General features: G+C 36.5%; 1 protein-coding gene across 1 annotated transcript in view; it reads right to left on the bottom strand.

Moving 5' to 3' along the window:
• LOC124355292 (neuronal acetylcholine receptor subunit alpha-7) overlaps nucleotides 1-10877 on the bottom strand; it is a 56985-nt gene extending 46108 nt beyond the window's left edge. Inside the window, exons 1-3 of the mRNA XM_046806363.1 lie at nucleotides 10737-10877; nucleotides 5215-5259; nucleotides 164-273 (exon numbers count right to left, since the gene is read on the bottom strand). Of these exons, the coding sequence (XP_046662319.1) occupies nucleotides 164-273; nucleotides 5215-5259; nucleotides 10737-10877 (296 nt within the window). The remainder of the gene's footprint in view (nucleotides 1-163; nucleotides 274-5214; nucleotides 5260-10736) is intronic.
• Nucleotides 10878-20367: the final 9490 nt, after the last annotated feature.

Below are 20367 nucleotides of genomic sequence, written 5' to 3'. Positions count from 1 at the left end.
TTTTATATATATATTACATGTGTACATGTCACACGAAAGGTCACACATTTGTAAGGTACAATTGAGATGTTAGATATGAATTCTTCATTACAGAGTATACGTTGTTTTACACATGTGCAATAAACACCAAAATCTATATCATACATGTGTGGTAGCACATTACCTGTTGTACATTAACACATCGGGCCTCCAGATCTTCGTCGGCGTGATCCTGAGGTCCTTGACTCCTCCATATTCCGACTCGTTCCACCTTAGATTGTAATCGTTCCATTCCTTCATGTGGAAAAACATAATGAATGCTCGCACACGTCAGTCCGTTATATAAACATACCTGCTTCTGTTCTACGTTATACATGTATATGTATTAACATTTATTTACTATATTTTATTTCTTTAAAAAAGTATCAATACATAATTGTTTATACTTAATTAATCGAAATTATCATTACAAACACTAAACGTGTTATATATTAAATGGGCTTAAATAATTAATTGTCCCACTTAGTTAAATGTATTTGACAAAGCTCACAACAATGGTTATAAATGAACTATTCTATCTAGTTAGAATAAACAGCTCTTAACATCGTTTAGAATTAAAATAATAACTAAGTATTTTGTGGAGGAAGGAAGGTTGTTTACTTCCTAAAGCTTGTTTGTTTGAAGTTTCTTTTTGACAAGGGAAGAATAATTGTGAAGGAACAGGATTTTTTCCGGACATCTGCCATCGTTCAGCGATACAACAAATCAGTAACACTACGTTTCGAGATCTGCAATCTGATCTCTTTTTCAGGTAAATAACTAACCTAACACATTGACTTTGAAGGGTATTTACCTGAAAAAGAGGTCATATTACAGATTTTGAAACGTAGTTTTACTGATTTGTTGTATCGCTGAACGATGGCAGATGTCCGGATAAATCCGTTTTCCTTAAAGCTTGTTTTGAATAAATATATTTTTATTTATCCCCTTTCCCGAAAAGACAAAGATGGAAGGCAAACCAAAATTTTAACTGAGATCATCCATTTTATCACCACTAAATGATAGAGAAACCCGCGTTCAACCCATTACTATTGAGATTTAAACTCTTGAAAATGCCATTACCATTACATTAAATTTGACCTTAAAAATAATTTTAAATTTGCTCTTATTTTACATGTTATTCATGACTAGATGAGTTTTGTTGATACACATTCTTGAGTTATTCGTCTCTCTCTCTAATCTTTAATAAATTGAAATAAATATAAATAGTAAAATTAAATATGATTTTATTCAACATTTAGTAAAGATTTTTACTCCAAATTCGTAGTAGAAGAGTTTAGTAGAGAGGTATTCGTATATATTTGATACCCTAAATATTGTGTATAGTTTAGAGTAAATACACTACACAAATACAGATTATGATCTTTCGGTTTCTACAGATTTCCACAAAACTTTAGTAAGCTTTCTACCATTTTAAACTAACTCTCTTGTATCTCTAACAATTAAATTTTCCTAGAAGTAGATGCGAGGAAATTGACTGGGAAAATAAGGAAATTCCAAGAAAGCAATTAAAGGTTCCTTTATTTATTTCTATGTCGAGTTCTTCGCATCCACATCGTAGGAAACTTTTCAGTGTCCGAGATAGAAGAGGGAAATGTGGAAAGTTCACTTTCGTGAAAATCTGTAGAAACCAAAAGAGCATGTAGAGTAGTGGGTACGTGCAGGGGATCAAGTACATAGCCAGCGAGGGGGTCCAAGGGGATGGACCCCCTAAAATTTCATTTTAATTGCTTTTTTAGCAAACGATTATTACTGACATGTACTGCTGAAAGATCGTTCTCAACATTGAAACGGGTCAAGAACTTGTTAAGGAACAAAATGGGGAATGAGCGCGGTTTACTACATTTGCCTTACTTTCTGTCCACCAAGGGAAAAGTCAGTTGTCTTTACCCCCCCCCCCCCCCCAATTTTTCCAGGCTACGTTATGTAGTGGATTACACGAAAGTATTGTTAAAGATTTCTTTTCTTCCCTGACCATTATTCTTTGAAGTCCAATCAAGATAGTGTACATTACGAACCTGTGTTATGTTTTTAATACTACTGATTTGTACCAACCGATGTATAAATAATAAGAACTTATTATAAAATGACTATATGTTGGTGATACGAGCAAAACAAATAGATATGTAATGCTTTATTTAATAAAACAGAGTTCACACAAATAAATATAAAAAACTCTTGACGTGTAATTAACATATAACCTTCCACTAAACCTGGACAGGAATTCGGTATCTATAGTTCTCAGTAAATGAGAGGACGATGAGATAAAGGATTTAAAAGATGCATTTTAATGAATTTTAAAGAGATGCGCAATTTAAGAATAGCATATGGATAGTAATTGAATTTGTGAATTTGTAAAAAAAATATATATAAAGCAACTTAAGAATATAGTTTAATACGTTGTTCAAGGTAGTGTCCTTTCATAATCTATTTATATTGTCCATACGACAGTTCTTGTTGTAATATTACAAAATTAAAATTAAATTTAATTTAAAATCTTATAAATAATTTACAATTAAGAAGAAAGCAATACATCGAATTACACTAACAGACACCAAGAATATACGACCACTAATTCTAATAAAAATAGCAATAAAATTATTTTGCAAACAACATATACATTAACGATGAACGCCCAACTAATCATTACAGTAAATTACAGGAACTAGACATAATAACTGTACATGCCTAAAAAACTTTACATGACCAACACAGGCAAACTAAAAAATTATAGTTATGATAGAAATTATTAAAATCTTAATATAATATCTCGGTTTGTGCTACACATATGTAATGTGTAGTAAATTTTAAAATGTCTGACACGTAAAATAAATGACATTAATTATTTTAAGATAATGTTAACTTTTGAATATTATTTTAATAAGATATTTCTCATTACGTTGGCCTATGATGTTTGAGCTACATTTTTAAGGACACAAAAAAACGTCCCCAGGAAAATAATTTTAAACTAAATAATACGAGTTACAACAGAGTTATTATTATATTTAGTTAAAAATTCTGAGTATATTACTATATTTATTGCGTTATAAAATGAAAACAACGTTATCAATAGAACATTACGTTAGGAAAATAGAAAATTACGTGTACAGGGCCATCTTTGTGTTGCTTAATAAAAAGCTACTAAAATAAAAAGATACTTTACGAAAATTACTGCTTGCATGAAATGTATTACTCATCCCCTTCCAAAGTACATGGAAAGAAATTATTACAAAAATAAATTTATTGATACTCATAAATCAGTTTGTTGATGAAATTTGGTTTACCTGTGTTTATATGCATGTAAGTATGTATGTAAATAAGCTTAAGAAAGTATGCATACCTACAGAAGCCGGTTTTAGAAAAACTTTACACTTGGATGAGGTTTGATGACCTAAAGTATCAAGATTTTCGAAAATTCTAAACTTGGCCAGATCATGGCTGCCTTGAACGGTCTTAATTAGATTTTCATCACTCACGCTCGTACTTATAAGATTTTATAAATTTAATAATCAAAATCGTATTTAGACTAAAAACACAAAAGTCAGTGTAACTTAAAAATAAGAAATATGTATTTCAAAGACAAAAAAAAATGATGTGAACCTATAAAAGGTAGTTACCTAAATCAATATTTTTAGTTATAATTATAAGTAATAATACGCTGCACAACAGTCAGTAACAATAAAACACACAAAGCTTTCAGAATATTTCAAAAACCATGAAAACGTGCAACTCAACGACTTAACTCAGCAAGTTTATCATGCAGAAAGTAAGACTTACGTTGAATTACTCAAACTCCATTTAAGCCTTAGACTTAGACGCTTTAGACATTCATGGAAGCACTAGTAAGTTCAATGATATACTCCTGTTTTACAAGTTTTATACTTAAAAAATATATTAGATCTTTTCCTTTAGTTTTTATAATGACAGTTAAGATAAATTAATAAACGACCAGGTTTAATTGATTGGATTTTTTGAAATAAAAATTATAATTGTTTAGGGTATGAAATACTGTTAATCAAAAATATTTAAATCGTATTTTGTGTTTAGATCGATTAGGTGAGGAATGTAAAGAATTTTTATTTTTCAATGCAACACACACGGCAGCCTACGTCAAGGATGGTTTAACAATATCCTGCATACACCTCTATTTGCTATTCCTAGAATTTATATATTGGTGACGCTTTTAAAGAGCACAAGTTCAAACATGTCGATTTGTTTATATTTTTACTTTTAGGAGTTATACAACGTACATATCCTGCAGGAATAATTTAAAATGTGTCCATTAGGTCCTAACGTTTTACTCGAACATTAAAATTACGTTTTAAATTAAACAACACACAAACAGTTTTGGAACATTTTGACAGTTTTAGAAGCGAATATAGTAGACCGACACGAGTGAGACTAACTTAGTTAAACTACTGTGCATAATTAATATCTACAGTGGTATTAGAGAGAAAAGAAGAAAACAAATGGAAAAAATGCGAGAAACGAATTGATCAAAGTGATGCTACACCAAATAAGTACAAATGTACAGTCAGTTGGTTGGAACACGACAGTTTTTAAACCCAGTCCAAAATGTGAACACACATCAACCAATATGTACAAAATACACAAGGAATTGTGAAAGAACGAGTAAATAAAAAAAAAACTGTGGTGATATATACATAAAGCACAGATACAGGTGCATTGTCTCAAAAGATATATTTTGAAAAAAAAGCATACCATGTGGTTTTTATGATTACAAAAAATATAGCTTATTATGAAAATAACTTGGTATTTCACATATATGCACTTCATATGTTAAAGGTCTTAATGCAAAAATGTAAAATAATAACAGAGATGTCTTTTTCTGTTATAACAAACAAAAAATTCCCAGTATATAAAAGCGATCGAACTTTGTAAATCTACAAGGATGGCTGCTAAAGACTACTTAGTCCTACTTCAAACTACATTCTCTATAGAAAAACTAGGAGACCGGCTGAGGTAAGCCCATGGACCTATTCTATCCTAGCTGTGAATTGTGAAAAAAGACGAAAAGCAACTAATTTCCTGTATACCCTGGTTCTTGTACTGACCAGAAGGAACTGGAACTAAACAAAACTAACAAACAATGGTAAAAAACTGCCGTGTGTGTATGCTTGGGTGGGCAGCGAGGTACAGGGTGTAAGGACTTACCAGAGATAGCCAAATATTTGTAATTAGAAGTTGATTCTTCTCGTCCTAGGAGGAACATTTCGAGCAACAGAAAGTAACATGTGTTAGTGCCATGCAACAATTCGACAAGAGCTTCCCTGCTGCAACAACTGTCCAATTTTGTTACGCGATTTCTGCGTTTACACACCAAAAGAGCGTGAATTACTAGAACTGTTCTTAAAACAATATTATGTTAAACAATTTGATGAAGGCAAACTTCTTAGAGGGAGATGTCAATATTTCTAATTGAAGGGTGAACCAAAGTATGAAGCGGACTTTTGTTTCCGCAGCAAGTGATTTGCCGCGCTTATCGGTGTAATCAGAATTCCATGAGAGACCATAAACAAAAAAATTGCAGAATTTAGTGACAAAGCAAGATATTTAATATAAATAATACAATGACTGAAACTCAAAGATGACCCCCATACCTACTGTTCAATTTAAGAGCATCTGTATTAGTCCTGCGTATGGCATGTTAGTACCTTTGTACATCTGATGCTAACCGAGATTATTTACCATCTTTTCTAAAATAAGAAGTATTATTTTAATCCCATCTTCTCATACTTATCTTTTTCAATTCTTTCCTTGGAAGGAATTAGAAATTAGAAGAGTTATGATTTTGTTCGGCAAATAACTTACACAGTTTTCTGAATACAAGCGATGGATGTTGAATTATTATCTGTACCAGTACATTCGAATGCTTAACAATTTCCAAAAATTATCTCCATATTTTTCTAATTTTATACTTATTACTGAGCTCTCGACAATTTTTGAATATTTGAAAAATAGTAAATAATTGTTTGCTGTCATATTTTAAAAATATAATACTACTAGCAGTTAACGGCTCCTTCGCACACAATTTCGTAGGCTTTGCACGTATAATTCCGATGCCAATATTGAATCATGTCACGATCAAGAAGATATGTCAAAAAGTGTATATTAATGGCCATTTTAATTTACTGTGGTATTTTTGTTTTATAGTTGATATTGCCTTGTTTTTCGATCAAGAAAATATATATACCTACACAAAACTAAAATTGAGAAGCCTATTTCTATTAAAAACAACTAATATGGGTTTTATAACAGTCTTTAAATTTATAGTCAAAATTATCCTCATCATAAGTAGACTCAATGTAAACACGTAGGGGTGAGAAGCCTACTTCGGCCAAAAAGCGTCTACTTCAGGCCGTTTAAATTAACTTCCGGTCTAATGTATATACGGTGTCAAATTTCAGTTTAATTTACTGTCCCGACCAAGAAAATATACATTATAGACATGGAGGTCCAAGTAACTTACTTCTATCAAAAAGGTTGTACTAACGTGTCTTACAATCTTCTTTCGGTCTAAGATATTTCAAGTGACATAGCTGAGTTTGCCTTGTTGTAACGATGAAGAAAATATGCATACATACTTAGGACTGAGAAGACTACTACGGTCAAAAAACATCTACTCCCGGTATATAGGGGAATCCTTAGGAAGTTTTGCAACTTCTCGGTAATCATTTATGATAGGTTTTGAGTTGTAGAAGTTTTTCAATCTGTTTTTCGGATAATGCTCTGGGTAAAAATGGCGAACAACAAAATATAAACCTACTGAAGATAGTGGTTAAATACTTAAACATGTTTTTGTGCTGTCATAGAACAATGTTTACACATAACAGTTGATTACATTAGACATGCTCTTTTGATATATATTTAGCAGCTTAAATACCAATATAGGATTTTTCTGTGCTTTAAAGGCCAGAGAGGCGTAGCCCGGAGGGATTTTCGAATTAAGAATATGCCTATAATTTATACCAGGTAATACCCTCAGAATGTTCATGTACAATTTCAGTGCAATCGTTTAATAGTTTACGAGTAAAGGAAACCAAACAAAGGCACTTTCACATTTATAACATTATTAAAATATTAGCTATAAGTATGCTGTAGCAACTGCAGTATCTCTATTGGATTCACGAATGGCCGAGCAGTTGCACTGATGGGAAAATTTTTGTTCATTGATGATTAATTAATTAATAATTCAGTTTCGTACTAGCAGTACATTTCTTCTTTAAAACAGGTCCGGAAGACGGAGATTACCCCATCTGTTTTGTTAAATGGTACTGTTGACTTTGTAAAAATTATTTTGAAAGACGCATTTGCCATTATCGATTCGTGAATACAGTGGTGGACGAATTTTTTTATAAAGTCACCATCTTCAGCAAGATTTATCCCCGTTTGTTGGAATCAGTTTAGTGCGCGCATCTCTTCACCGTTTCTGAAAAGTTTAGAAATCCATTTTTGCCCAAACTGAAAAATTTTATCAGTGCCAGTTCTCGACTTGGTGACAATACAACTGATTATCAACGTAGTAATCAGACCGTAGTAATGTGAATCGTGTTTTACTGTTACAATCTTACTCTCAAAAGCCTCAGAGGCACAATTTATTATTTAGTATTATTTGAATATTGTGCGGTAGATATAAAACGCCTGACTACAAAGTGTAAATAACCTACGTAACCCCTAAGGAATGAATGTAATGATAACCTCCCCCTCCCCCCCCGCTGTTCTCATCCATACTACAGCGCCAGTTCACGCGTTACGCTACGCTGTAGTAAAGAAAGTTCGGTTTATACTTGATTCACCCTTGTAAAACCATGGCGATTGGTCGTCAAGGTACATGTCCAACCAACTATATACTCTGGTGCCTTTGATCACTAGAATTTAAAAATATTTTGTGCCATCAAATTATCAAAGTACACAAATTGCTCTTCGAACTTCTTTGTAAATCGTATAACATAGATTGAGTTTAGATTAATTCTACCTAATCTTCTAAAAAACTTCAAATTTTCATATTTTTCACTAACATGTTCTTTTAAAACCCCCAAATCAAAATATTTTGAAGATAAAACAATATAGTAAAAGAATCTGGGTTAAAATACTGAAATGCAATAGATCCGAGAAAAATATAAATAAGATGGATCGTACATGATTTGAGGTTATACTATCTGAATTTGGTTGAGTTGAATTTTAAGGCATTTCATAGGGACATATTTTAAAATACCATTTCAAAGATTAAAAATTAATCACAGGTATTTAAATTAATCTCTTTGGACAATTTGGTAACCAGGTTCAAGAAAAACCTGGCTGAATTGTACAATATGGTAATTATTACTTAATGGAATAAATTATTTAAAAATATATTTTGACGTTGGAAAAAGAGATTTTGTAATTAAATTTGGTTGTATAAAGTTAAAGGGTTTCAATAAAGCGTTACTAACTAAAATTATATGCTTTAATACATAAACATGTCACTACCTTCAGTAATATTTTATGTAGGTAATGTAAATTTCATGACATATTCACATTTCAGTGTTTCTGCAGGACTCATTTCATTAAAACCCAAATTACGATTTCAAATGTATAGAATTCCCCCTGAAATTACAAAATTGTTAGTTTTTCGGTCTTTCTGGAAGTCATCTTACAAGGTTTTGAGCGTGAAATAAAAAAGCAACATAATCGAAAACCGATTTCTCCACCGTAAATTAACTTCTCAAAGTTCACAGAACGATATTAAAAACATTTATTACAATAGAATTATTTGTAATACCTTTAGCATTAATCTATGAAAATATCAGTGAGAACCACTAGAATCAGAGCAGTTAAGCTAATAACTGTGAAAAGCACTAAGTGCACTATTACTGATTTGAAATTATTAGAACTACAGTAAATAATAATCTTGTCTCGGTTTTGGCGTGTTTTAAGTCAAATTCTAAATTAGTTGTTTATTCGCCCAAAATGGAACAGTTGTCAGCAGGAAATCTTGCACTAGAGTAAATGTGCTCGCTTGAGAAAGCCAGTTTGCTTTCACAGTAAAATTAGCTTTCACAGTTCGCTTTCACACAGCAGCACCTAGCGGTTATTCATGGCAACATTTAAACAACTGCGGACTGGTGAACTCAATTCCCAGCTGCAATTTTCAATGTTACATAAATTTGCCAATCATTCAAACAGCTCATGCTGTGTCCAAGTAGTCTGATAAGGTTGCATTTTCCAAAAAAACTAACAATAATTGCAGCAAGAAACAAGCCCCCTTCAATATCACATTTAAGACTAGGCTCAACTTACCAAATTCAACCACGCGTTCGTTGTAAGAATTTGATTCTTTTCATCCTACAAGCAATACATAAATATCCTTTCCAATTTCACTGGTACTTTATATAGTTTTCAAACAGCAAAACAAGTTTTGTCAGTTTACTTTATTAAATATTTGAGAACACACATCTTTGTTCGCTCTTTAACTCTGTGTATATTGTTTAATATTTCTTATCATTACACAATAAATAATTACACTGCTGACGACTTACTATTTATGAAACAGCAAATCTTTAATACATTTATTTAGTAAATATATTTAACTTATCGATACTACACTTATTTTACGAATGAAAAACTTGAGATATATAGTACATAATATCTTCAAATTTATATAGTATCGTACGTGTTAGTGTGCTGTCATACTTTAATACTTTATAAAACACACTTTGCATATAGTGTAGTTATGGTAGAAAGGGTCGAATCAATGTGAATGTTTGGTTTAGCTCCAGTTCACTTACAGTACATTACGTGGAGAAAACTCGGTTGCTTCACCGTGCTTAGAGATAGTGTCTAGAACACGGCGATGCACTCAATTGTGCATCTAATGAGACAATGAGACTACCTCTTCATTTAGATTACACTAAATTTTTAGTGTGGTTGTCTCTGACGTCGAATCGTTGTAAAGATTTCATTTTGAGGTTCATTGTTGCCGACTTGTTTTTGTGTCTTTTCAAACGGACGTGACTCCAGATTCCAGGAGTCAAGTCTGTGACAGCGTCAGATATCAGACGCTGCACTAAGAGGAAGGTGAACTGGAGCTAAACTCAACATTCCATTTATATTTATCAGTTAATGTCAAGACATGTTCAAAATTATATTCACAACTAAAAAGAACCACATCACTGAAAATTTACGTTTAAAACAAAATATTTAATAGTATGATGACACAGATAAATATTGTGAGAGAAGCATACAGGTGGTTTGCGGCATTGAATTGTTACTAGAGTACCTAGCACGAAAACAGTCCAATGGTGACTGTGCCCCCTCTACGCGCCACGCCTTTTACTGTTGCCAGTTTTACGCAAGTACCATCAGCTGTTACCGTAAACAAACGTAAGTACGTTTACATTCATTGGTTTCATTCATTTGTTTTTCAGGCATATAAATCAAGCATACAGTATATGACCTCAGCAATGCCATAGCGGGGACAGCTGTTGGTAAACAGTTATATGACAACATCACCTCATATACCATTGGACTATTTTCGTGCATAGTACATTAACAGAAATTCAATTCAAAACAAACTCATCTTTTGGTTCTATTTTTATACCGTATGATGAGTTAAACCGATGTAAATAATAGTATGTTAAAGAGGTTCCATAAATTTATCTGTTAATTTAAACTTTCTTTAATTGTTATGAACTTACCACATCTATAATCTGTTGAAGAGTAAGTCCAAATCTAACTTCTAATGCTTCTGATTCGTTAGCTACGGGTCGTTCTAGGGTATTGTAGTTGTCCATGCTGAGCAAATGGTTCAGGAGTCGTTTTTCGTGAGGACCTTGCATGCTGCCTGCAAACAAGAAACGTGTGTTACAATACACATAAACATATACGTGAATCTACAAAACACAAGCATAAACAACTGTTGCAATGACATCCATACATTCTGCAAATATGTCGACCTCGGTGTGGGGAGCCACCTTAGTAGACAGGTGTTAAGGAAACTGCTAATAAAATAAGTCAGCTTACACAGGTGAGTTAAAGAGTGGTTAACTTAACTAATCAGAGACCAATATGACAAAATAATGATCAGTATGGATTTAATATTACTAGGCTCCTAGTATTTTTGTCTTTAGTCGTAGTTATTTAGGTTAGGGCAGGCAAGGCTATGATAGGTTGGGTTAGTCATAGGTTGTTTTACTATACTGATGAAATAAACGGGTATTAGTTGTTGTGAGATATTAAAGTAAATTATTATGTACGATGTCATATTACATAATGCACAGTGTTTTACATTAATATTGATGGTACATTTAAGAGATAATGTATTAATCTCGTAACTGAACAGTCTGTCTGACGTTATTTGCTAAGCGATAAGATTAATTGACGTAAAGTACATAAAACAGAAAAAAGAGATAACGTAGTATTGCTTCAAACCTCCCCTAAAATACACATTTAACTATCCAAACATGTTTTCTGCATGCAATACTATTCCTGATTTTCATCTATATGAGAAAGAGAGGAATAAAGAGAAAAACAAGAGATTGTTATGGATGGATGGTAAAGCTGACTAATGAGAGGTAGACTGGGACAGAAGTATCCGTCTACTCATCTCCTCTCGTGTAATCATGATGGAAGGACAGAAATGCTGACTAGTGAGAGGTAGACTAGGACAGAAGTATCGCACTAATCATCTCCTCTCGTGTAATCATGGTGGAAGGGAAGAAATGTTGACTAGTGAGAGGTAGACTAGGACAGAAGTATCGCACTAATCATCTCCTCTCGTGTAATCATGGTGGAAGGGAAGAAATGCTGACTAGTGAGAGGTAGACTAGGACAGAAGTATCGCACTAATCATCTCCTCTCGTGTAATCATGATGGAAGGGCAGAAATGCTGACTAGTGAGAGGTAGACTAGGACAGAAGTATCGCACTAATCATCTCCTCTCGTGTAATCATGATGGAAGGGCAGAAATGCTGACTAGTGAGAGGTAGACTAGGACAGAAGTATCGCACTAATCATCTCCTCTCGTGTAATCATGGTGGAAGGGAAGAAATGCTGACTAGTGAGAGGTAGACTAAGACAGAAGTATCGCACTAATCATCTCCTCTCGTGTAATCATGATGGAAGGGCAGAAATGATGACTAGTGAGAGGTAGACTAGGACAGAAGTATCGCACTAATCATCTCCTCTCGTGTAATCATGGTGGAAGGGAAGAAATGTTGACTAGTGAGAGGTAGACTAAGACAGAAGTATCGCACTAATCATCTCCTCTCGTGTAATCATGATGGAAGGGCAGAAATGATGACTAGTGAGAGGTAGACTAGGACAGAAGTATCGCACTAATCATCTCCTCTCGTGTAATCATGGTGGAAGGGAAGAAATGCTGACTAGTGAGAGGTAGACTAGGACAGAAGTATCGCACTAATCATCTCCTCTCGTGTAATCATGGTGGAAGGGAAGAAATGATTGACTAGTGAGAGGTAGACTAGGACAGAAGTATCGCACTAATCATCTCCTCTCGTGTAATCATAGATGGAAGGGCAGAAATGCTGACTAGTGAGAGGTAGACTAGGAAAGAAGTATCGCACTAATCATCTCCTCTCGTGTAATCATGATGGAAGGGAAGAAATGTTGACTAGTGAGAGGGAGACTAAGACAGAAGTATCGCACTAATTATCTCCTCTCGTGTAATCATGATGGAAGGGCAGAAATGATGACTAGTGAGAGGTAGGTAGACTAGGACAGAAGTATCGCACTAATCATCTCTCCTCTCGTGTAATCATGGTGGAAGGGAAGAAATGATGACTAGTGAGAGGTAGACTAGGACAGAAGTATCGCACTAATCATCTCCTCTCGTGTAATCATGGTGGAAGGGAAGAAATGATGACTAGTGAGAGGTAGACTAAGGACAGAAGTATCGCACTAATCATCTCCTCTCGTGTAATCATGGTGGAAGGGAAGAAATGCTGACTAGTGAGAGGTAGACTAGGACAGAAGTATCGCACTACTCCTCTCCTCTCGTGTAATCATGGTGGAAGGGCAGAAATGCTGACTAGTGAGAGGTAGACTAGGACAGAAGTATCGCACTAATCATCTCCTCTCGTGTAATCATGGTGGAAGGGAAGAAATGTTGACTAGTGAGAGGTAGACTAGGACAGAAGTATCGCACTAATCATCTCCTCTCGTGTAATCATGATGGAAGGGCAGAAATGATGACTAGTGAGAGGTAGACTAGGACAGAAGTATCGCACTAATCATCTCCTCTCGTGTAATCATGGTGGAAGGGAAGAAATGTTGACTAGTGAGAGGTAGACTAGGACAGAAGTATCGCACTAATCATCTCCTCTCGTGTAATCATGGTGGAAGGGAAGAAATGCTGACTAGTGAGAGGTAGACTAGGACAGAAGTATCGCACTAATCATCTCCTCTCGTGTAATCATGGTGGAAGGGAAGAAATAATGACTAGTGAGAGGTAGACTAGGACAGAAGTATCGCACTAATCATCTCTTCTCGTGTAATCATGATGGTAGGGTAGACATGCGTACGAGGGGAAGGTAGAAAAGAACGGAAGTGTTCCTCCACTTTTTCCCTCTCGTGTATATAAGAAGGAGAGGAATGAAGGAATGATGGAAAATGGCAAGTGACGGTTACGGAAGGGCGGTAATGCGGACGAGTGAGAGGTAAGCACAAAGTAGAGTAGCGTAATAACACCCTGAGGAGGTCGGCTGACAATATTTGCGAGTGGTCTTGAGGTGAAGGGCTATTCACAAGGCCTAGGATACCTCTTTGTCTCCACGGAAGTATGCCTCTTCCCCTCCCCGCACAAGCACAAGGGAAGTGTTCGATGAAAGCATGTGTAATGTGTTGTATTAGTCAAAGTATCTTCTCTACAGATGTTAACGTTAAAATGAAATATGCCTTATGTATTCCTTAAAAAAAAATATCTAAATGAATAATGAATGTTTTTTAGACCCATTACATTATTAACTTACAGGTCGTTCTCGTTAGAAAGTAATTAAAAAGTGAACCAATAGTAGTAGTTTATAACTAAATATTAAATTTGAATTAAGGAAACTGATATTTTGATGACTTATGAAATCCAAATTGATCACACACTCAATCTTGACATAACAGACTAGTATAACACATATTGCTAGCTAGATCGTATGTGTTATGAACTTATATACTAATGAATGGCTTACAAAAAGACTGCAATCATATTTACGTCAAAAAATGGTGTAAATTAAATTCATCCTTAGATGCATAAAATCTGTTAAATAATAAGAAAGGCACACCTACACAAGCCGAATAAATAATAATAATATTCAAAATATATATATATATATATATATATATATATATATATATATAAATTACTCAGTAATTCCAGAGAATGAAAGTAAAGAGACTTCATGGCGATAAAAAGTTAGTCATACTTACCCTGCTCGTCGATCTATCAAGAATAATTTAGATAATTATAAATAAACTACGTATTGTGTGTTATTCCACTGTATATATATATATAAGATACCGCAGCTACAGATTTAATGACCTAGTATTAATATAAAGCAGAGTTCGGCCTGACAGCAGAGAGACAAGCCTGCCGACAGCATGAGAATGAGCCCAGAGCAATAAACTGCATTGGTACCAGTGTGTCGTGCAGGACCCAACAGCCAAAGATCACAGGTAGTATCGATGTAAAGTAAAGTTCGGCCAGACAGCAGAGAGACCTGCCGGCAACATGAGAATGATACCAAAGCAAATAAACTGCACTGGTACCAGTGTGCCATGCAGGACCCAACAGCCAAAGATCACGGGACCTAGATGGTGACAGGGTAGTATCGATATAAAGCAGAGTTCGACCTGACAGCAGCGAGACAAGCCTGCCGGCAGCATGAGAATGAGACCAAAGCAATAAACTACACTGGTACCAGTGTGCCATGCAGGACCCAACAGCCAAAGATCACGGGACCTAGATGGTGACAGGGTAGTATCGATGTAAAGCAGAGATCGGCCTGACAGCAGCGAGACAAGCCTGCCGGCAGCATGAGAATGAGACCAAAGCAATAAACTACACTGGTACCAGTGTGCCATGCAGGACCCAACAGCCAAAGATCACGGGACCTAGATGGTGACAGGCTAATGTAAAGTAAAGCAGAGATCGGTCTGACAGCAGCGAGACAGGTCTGCCGGCAGCATGAGAAAAAGACCAAAGCAATAAACTACACTGGTACCAGTGAGCCATGCAGGACCCAGCAGCCAAAGATCACGGGACCTGGATTGTGACAGGGTAGTATCGATGTAATGCAGAGTCGGCCTGACAGCAGCGAGACAGGTCTGCCGGCAGCATGAGAAAAAGACCAGAGCAATAAACTACACTGGTACCAGTGAGCCATGCAGGACCCAACAGCCAAAGATCACGGGACCTGGATTGTGACAGGGTAGTATCGATGTAATGCAGAGTTCGGCCTGACAGCAGCGAGACAGGTCTGCCGGCAGCATGAGAAAAAGACCAGAGCAATAAACTACACTGGTACCAGTGAGCCATGCAGGACCCAGCAGCCAAAGATCACGGGACCTGGATTGTGACAGGGTAGTATCGATGTAATGCAGAGTTCGGCCTGACAGCAGCGAGACAGGTCTGCCGGCAGCATGAGAAAAAGACCAGAGCAATAAACTACACTGGTACCAGTGTGCCGTGCAGGACCCAGCAACCAAAGATCACGGGACCTGGATGGTGACAGGGTAGTATCGATGTAAAGCAGAGTTCGGCCTGACAGCAGCGAGACAAGCCTGCCGGCAGCATGAGAATGAGACCAAAGCAATAAACTACACTGGTACCAGTGTGCCATGCAGGACCCAACAGCCAAAGATCACGGGACCTAGACGGTGACAGGGTAGTATCGATGTAAAGCAGAGTTCGGCCTGACAGCAGCGAGACAAGCCTGCCGGCAGCATGAGAATGAGACCAAAGCAATAAACTACACTGGTACCAGTGTGCCATGCAGGACCCAGCAGCCAAAGATCACGGGACCTGGACGGTGACAGGGTAGTATCGATGTAAAGCAGAGTTCGGCCTGACAGCAGCGAGACAAGCCTGCCGGCAGCATGAGAATGAGACCAAAGCAATAAACTACACTGTCTCTGCTGCGGGCCATTTGTGAGTCTACCCCTTTTGTAGACTTACAGAGCGATGTGGAAAACAACTGCGATTATATACAAATATTTTGTTATCTCTAAGTTTGAAGTGGTATTTATAACGATATTGTTCTTGGACAAGTTTATTTCTTGAAGTTGTTATGGTACCAGTATCTTATTTACAAGGAAGGAATTTATTTGTTTAAGGCAAGTTGGAGGTTTATTGTTCGTAATTAAGTTCGTTAATCTGTGAATAATGCGTAATTATCTAAGGTATATTTTTATTAGGGACCAGGTAACTATACTGTAGTGATAGTATACTGTATTGATGAAATATACTGTAGATGTAAATGAATGTATCAGCTCTTTGCGTAATTGACAAAGTTAGAACCATTAGGCCCTTTTTTTACCATCGACTACCCTTAACAAATAAGTATATTATAATAATATTACTACACTCAATAGCAATAAACACATTACAATACGATCTACATTGCATTGTTTTGCAGAAGATAAATAAATGTTTCCGTCTCATAATCATGAGTACATACGTTTTTATTTTAGATTGTATTTGCTCCATAGTTATGTTACCGGCGTCTTTTAATCTCGTGATAAATATTTTCACCGATATATTACAAATGTTTGTATTTGTAGGTATTTTTGAACAAAATTAGGTTATAGCAATATGTTTATAAGTCTTTGAAGAACACTTAGATTCCACACACTGTTTAGATTTTAAAAGAAGTTTTACAAAACCAGAGAGGTTCAATATAAATTATGAAAAGATGTTGATAATGCAAATATTTGCTAATCTGAGTTCAAAATTGAACTAGAACACCGCCAATAAATAACTTTTAATTAACAAGACTATTAGGAAATAGCTCAGGGATTAACTTTCTACACGACGTAAACGGCCATACTTAAACTTTTAATTGAATTAAGATTGTTTACAAAGTTCTTCAAGAGACCTTTAAGTCTATCACTGAGGTACATTATGCAACTGGCTAAAGAAATTATGCCACACCAGTTACTACTGTTACACAACTATCATATGGGCGTCGCATTACAAAACACTTTTAATTACTTCAGTAAGCATAGTTACCGAAATAGAAAAGTACAGAACCAAACACTGTGAATAATTGCAATAATTCGTGTACGGGTGTAACCTCTGTGTTCACATTCGTGTACGAGTGTTACCTCTGTATTCACATTCGTGTACGAGTTTTACCTCTGTATTCACATTCGTGTACGAGTTTTACCTCTGTATTCATATTCGTGTACGAGTGTTATCTCTGTATTCACATTCGTGTACGAGTTTTACCTCTGTATTCACATTCGTGTACGCGTGTTACCGCTGTGTTTACTCGGAAACGAACAGTCATGAGTTATTCTTACCCATTTGATGTAATTGGAGTTGTGCTATTTGGTATTGTTTGTTCTAAACAGAAACTTTTAAATATGGACAATCTTTACACCATACTTAACTGTCAATTTAACAGCTCCTAGAATATTAAATAAATAACCTAAACATATTAAAATATAAAAAATAAAGAACATATATAATAATTGAAGAAACGGCCGTTTACCTAAAAATATGTTGAATTTTTAGTTTTTTTTTAAACATGTTTATTCAGTAAGTGAAGGTTTTAGACAAAATAATATATAACAGTCAATACTGAAATTAGGTTTCGTCCTATTTTTATTCCTGTTGTATTAATGCTAGAAATCATTGTCTTTGATTGATTCTTCGTTGAAAGCATACTCAACCGAGCGCAAACATTGTTATGTCCGCTTGTATTTTAAACTTAAATATTGTATCAAAACTGTACAGTTTTAAAATAGCATTGATTGTAAAATGTAATTGGTTATTCTTGGTATGCATATTAATCGCATTATTGTATTTATTTTTATGGCTGTATTGTTTAATTATTATAATTTAGTATCCGTTTGCTGACCAACTGATATTGTTTCTGGAAATTTAAAGAAAACTCAAATCTACCTAATAATACCAAAAAGACATATAATCTTCAATTATTTTCATAATGATTTCCTTTTCATTTAGCGAACTTTATGTGCACAAATATTGTACTGTATGGTATGTAACGAAGTGTTTGAGTCCCCAAGTAATAAAAAGGGAAAAACAATACTTGGTCGTAGAAAATCAAAAGAGATAAGACAATTTATGTAAATGGGATTAGAAAATGTATAATAAATCAAGCAATGCCCTACTGCTTTCCAGCCCCCACCATAACAGGCAACCCCCACCACAACTCTTTTACTAGATAAGCAGGAGGCGTGGAGCTGGCAAGGCAGTCGGGCCCTAGCGGCCTGACCAGTCGGACGGGCGTGTTGAGCCCCCGACACCCCCGCATGGGCGTGTTGAGCCCGCGGGACACCGGACGGGCGTGTTGAGCCCCCGGTACCTCGTCGGACGGGCGTGTTGAGCCCCCGACACTCCCGCATGGGCGTGTTGAGCCCGCGGGACACCGGACGGGCGTGTTGAGCCCCCGGTACCTCGTCGGACGGGCGTGTTGAGCCCCCGACACCCCCGCATGGGCGTGTTGAGCCCGCGGGACACCGGACGGGCGTGTTGAGCCCCCGGTACCTCGTCGGACGGGCGTGTTGAGCCCCCGACACCCCCGCATGGGCGTGTTGAGCCCGCGGGACACCGGACGGGCGTGTTGAGCCCCCGGTACCTCGTCGGGACGGGCGTGTTGAGCCCCCGACACCCCCGCAGGGGCGTGTTGAGCCCGCGGAACATCGGAAGGGCGTGTTGAGCCACCGATGTCATTAGTAACAGATGTGGTTGGATGGGGATGGCCCCCCACTCCTTCCACATGTTATCTGATACATATAAAGAGAGTTTGTATGTTTTCAGATTCATTCTGATGCAGGATCGCTACCTGATCAGAAGTACTCGTAGGAGTCGTGATTTTGGATGTGATGGTCTGCCAGCCAGTCGAGAGGACACGGAGCTAGGGGACATCATACGCCACTGTTTCAACCGGGGACCATAGAGTCATGACAGCTATGCTGATCTCCGAAGCCTGCTACTAGACCTCGAGCACTTCAACGGAGGTTAAGGAGCTTACGGGGGCTACCAGTCGATCCCAGGACTGCACCTGACGAGATCGTGGTTCGATACCCAGCTCGGCCATCCAGCTCCAGGTCCAGTGCGGGAGTTCTCAAGGGAACACCAAGTTGTAAATATTAGAGTTAAGGAATTAGAGCTCATTTGTATATATTGTACATAGACTGGGGATAGATGTAATAAAGCAGACCAGTGTTTCACTTAAACTGTGTTTCTCATTTTAGTTTAGTGACCCAGGATAGAATCCCCTTACAAAAGACTAGTGCGGAGGTGGGTTTTCCCGCGGGATAGAAGTGTTTAGTGAGAGAGGGGAAAACCCCTTACAGGTATAAAACATATAATACAATGTAAGAAAGGTATTAGAACATTATAAAGTTTTGTCTTATTTGAATCATGAAAACTGACAAATTAAAATTTAGTTTTTTATTATGATTATGTTAGCAAGCGTTTTATTTTTTTAACATGTACAGCATCTATGTGAAATTTGTGAAAATGAACATTTTGATTCGATTCAGCCCTCTAGTGTTAAAGGTTAGAAATGAATAAACTCTAGCAAATTACCGATATTTATAAAGTTAAGTAAAGATGTCTTATTTTACCAGGTGAAGTTAGGTCTAAGAAGCTGGCCTTTTCTAACACAACCTGGGGACCGACGGCTTAAAGATGACTTCCGAACCACTACCAGTGGCGGCTGCTTGCAAGGACAGAATCGCTCAGCGGTCACCCCTCCAAGGAGTAGCTACGTTCGATGTTGTTTGTTCCGGTTATCTTGCGATAACCGTTGTGCCCGCTACGCTACGCCAATGGCAAAAAATACTAAATCTACTAAATGCAATAGATGTCTGTGCTAAGAGAAATATAATATTTAAGAGAAATCTCTAAAGAGATTTCTCTTAGCACAGTCATTTATTGCATGTTGTCCACCAGGAAACGGGTATCATCTCTGGGCTTCAGGGCTTCACCCTACTGACCTTTTTATAGATATCATAACGCTAATAGACATTCATCTTGCATCAGAAACTCAAGTTTCAGTGTCTAAAAACAGTTTCAGAGTTTAGGTTACCCACGAATGGTCTTTAAACTAAAAGTCTATTCATCGAGAC

Source organism: Homalodisca vitripennis, chromosome 2 (assembly GCF_021130785.1).
Source record: "Homalodisca vitripennis isolate AUS2020 chromosome 2, UT_GWSS_2.1, whole genome shotgun sequence".
Taxonomy (NCBI): domain Eukaryota; kingdom Metazoa; phylum Arthropoda; class Insecta; order Hemiptera; family Cicadellidae; genus Homalodisca; species Homalodisca vitripennis.
This window is presented reverse-complemented; position numbering and strand designations above follow the sequence as displayed.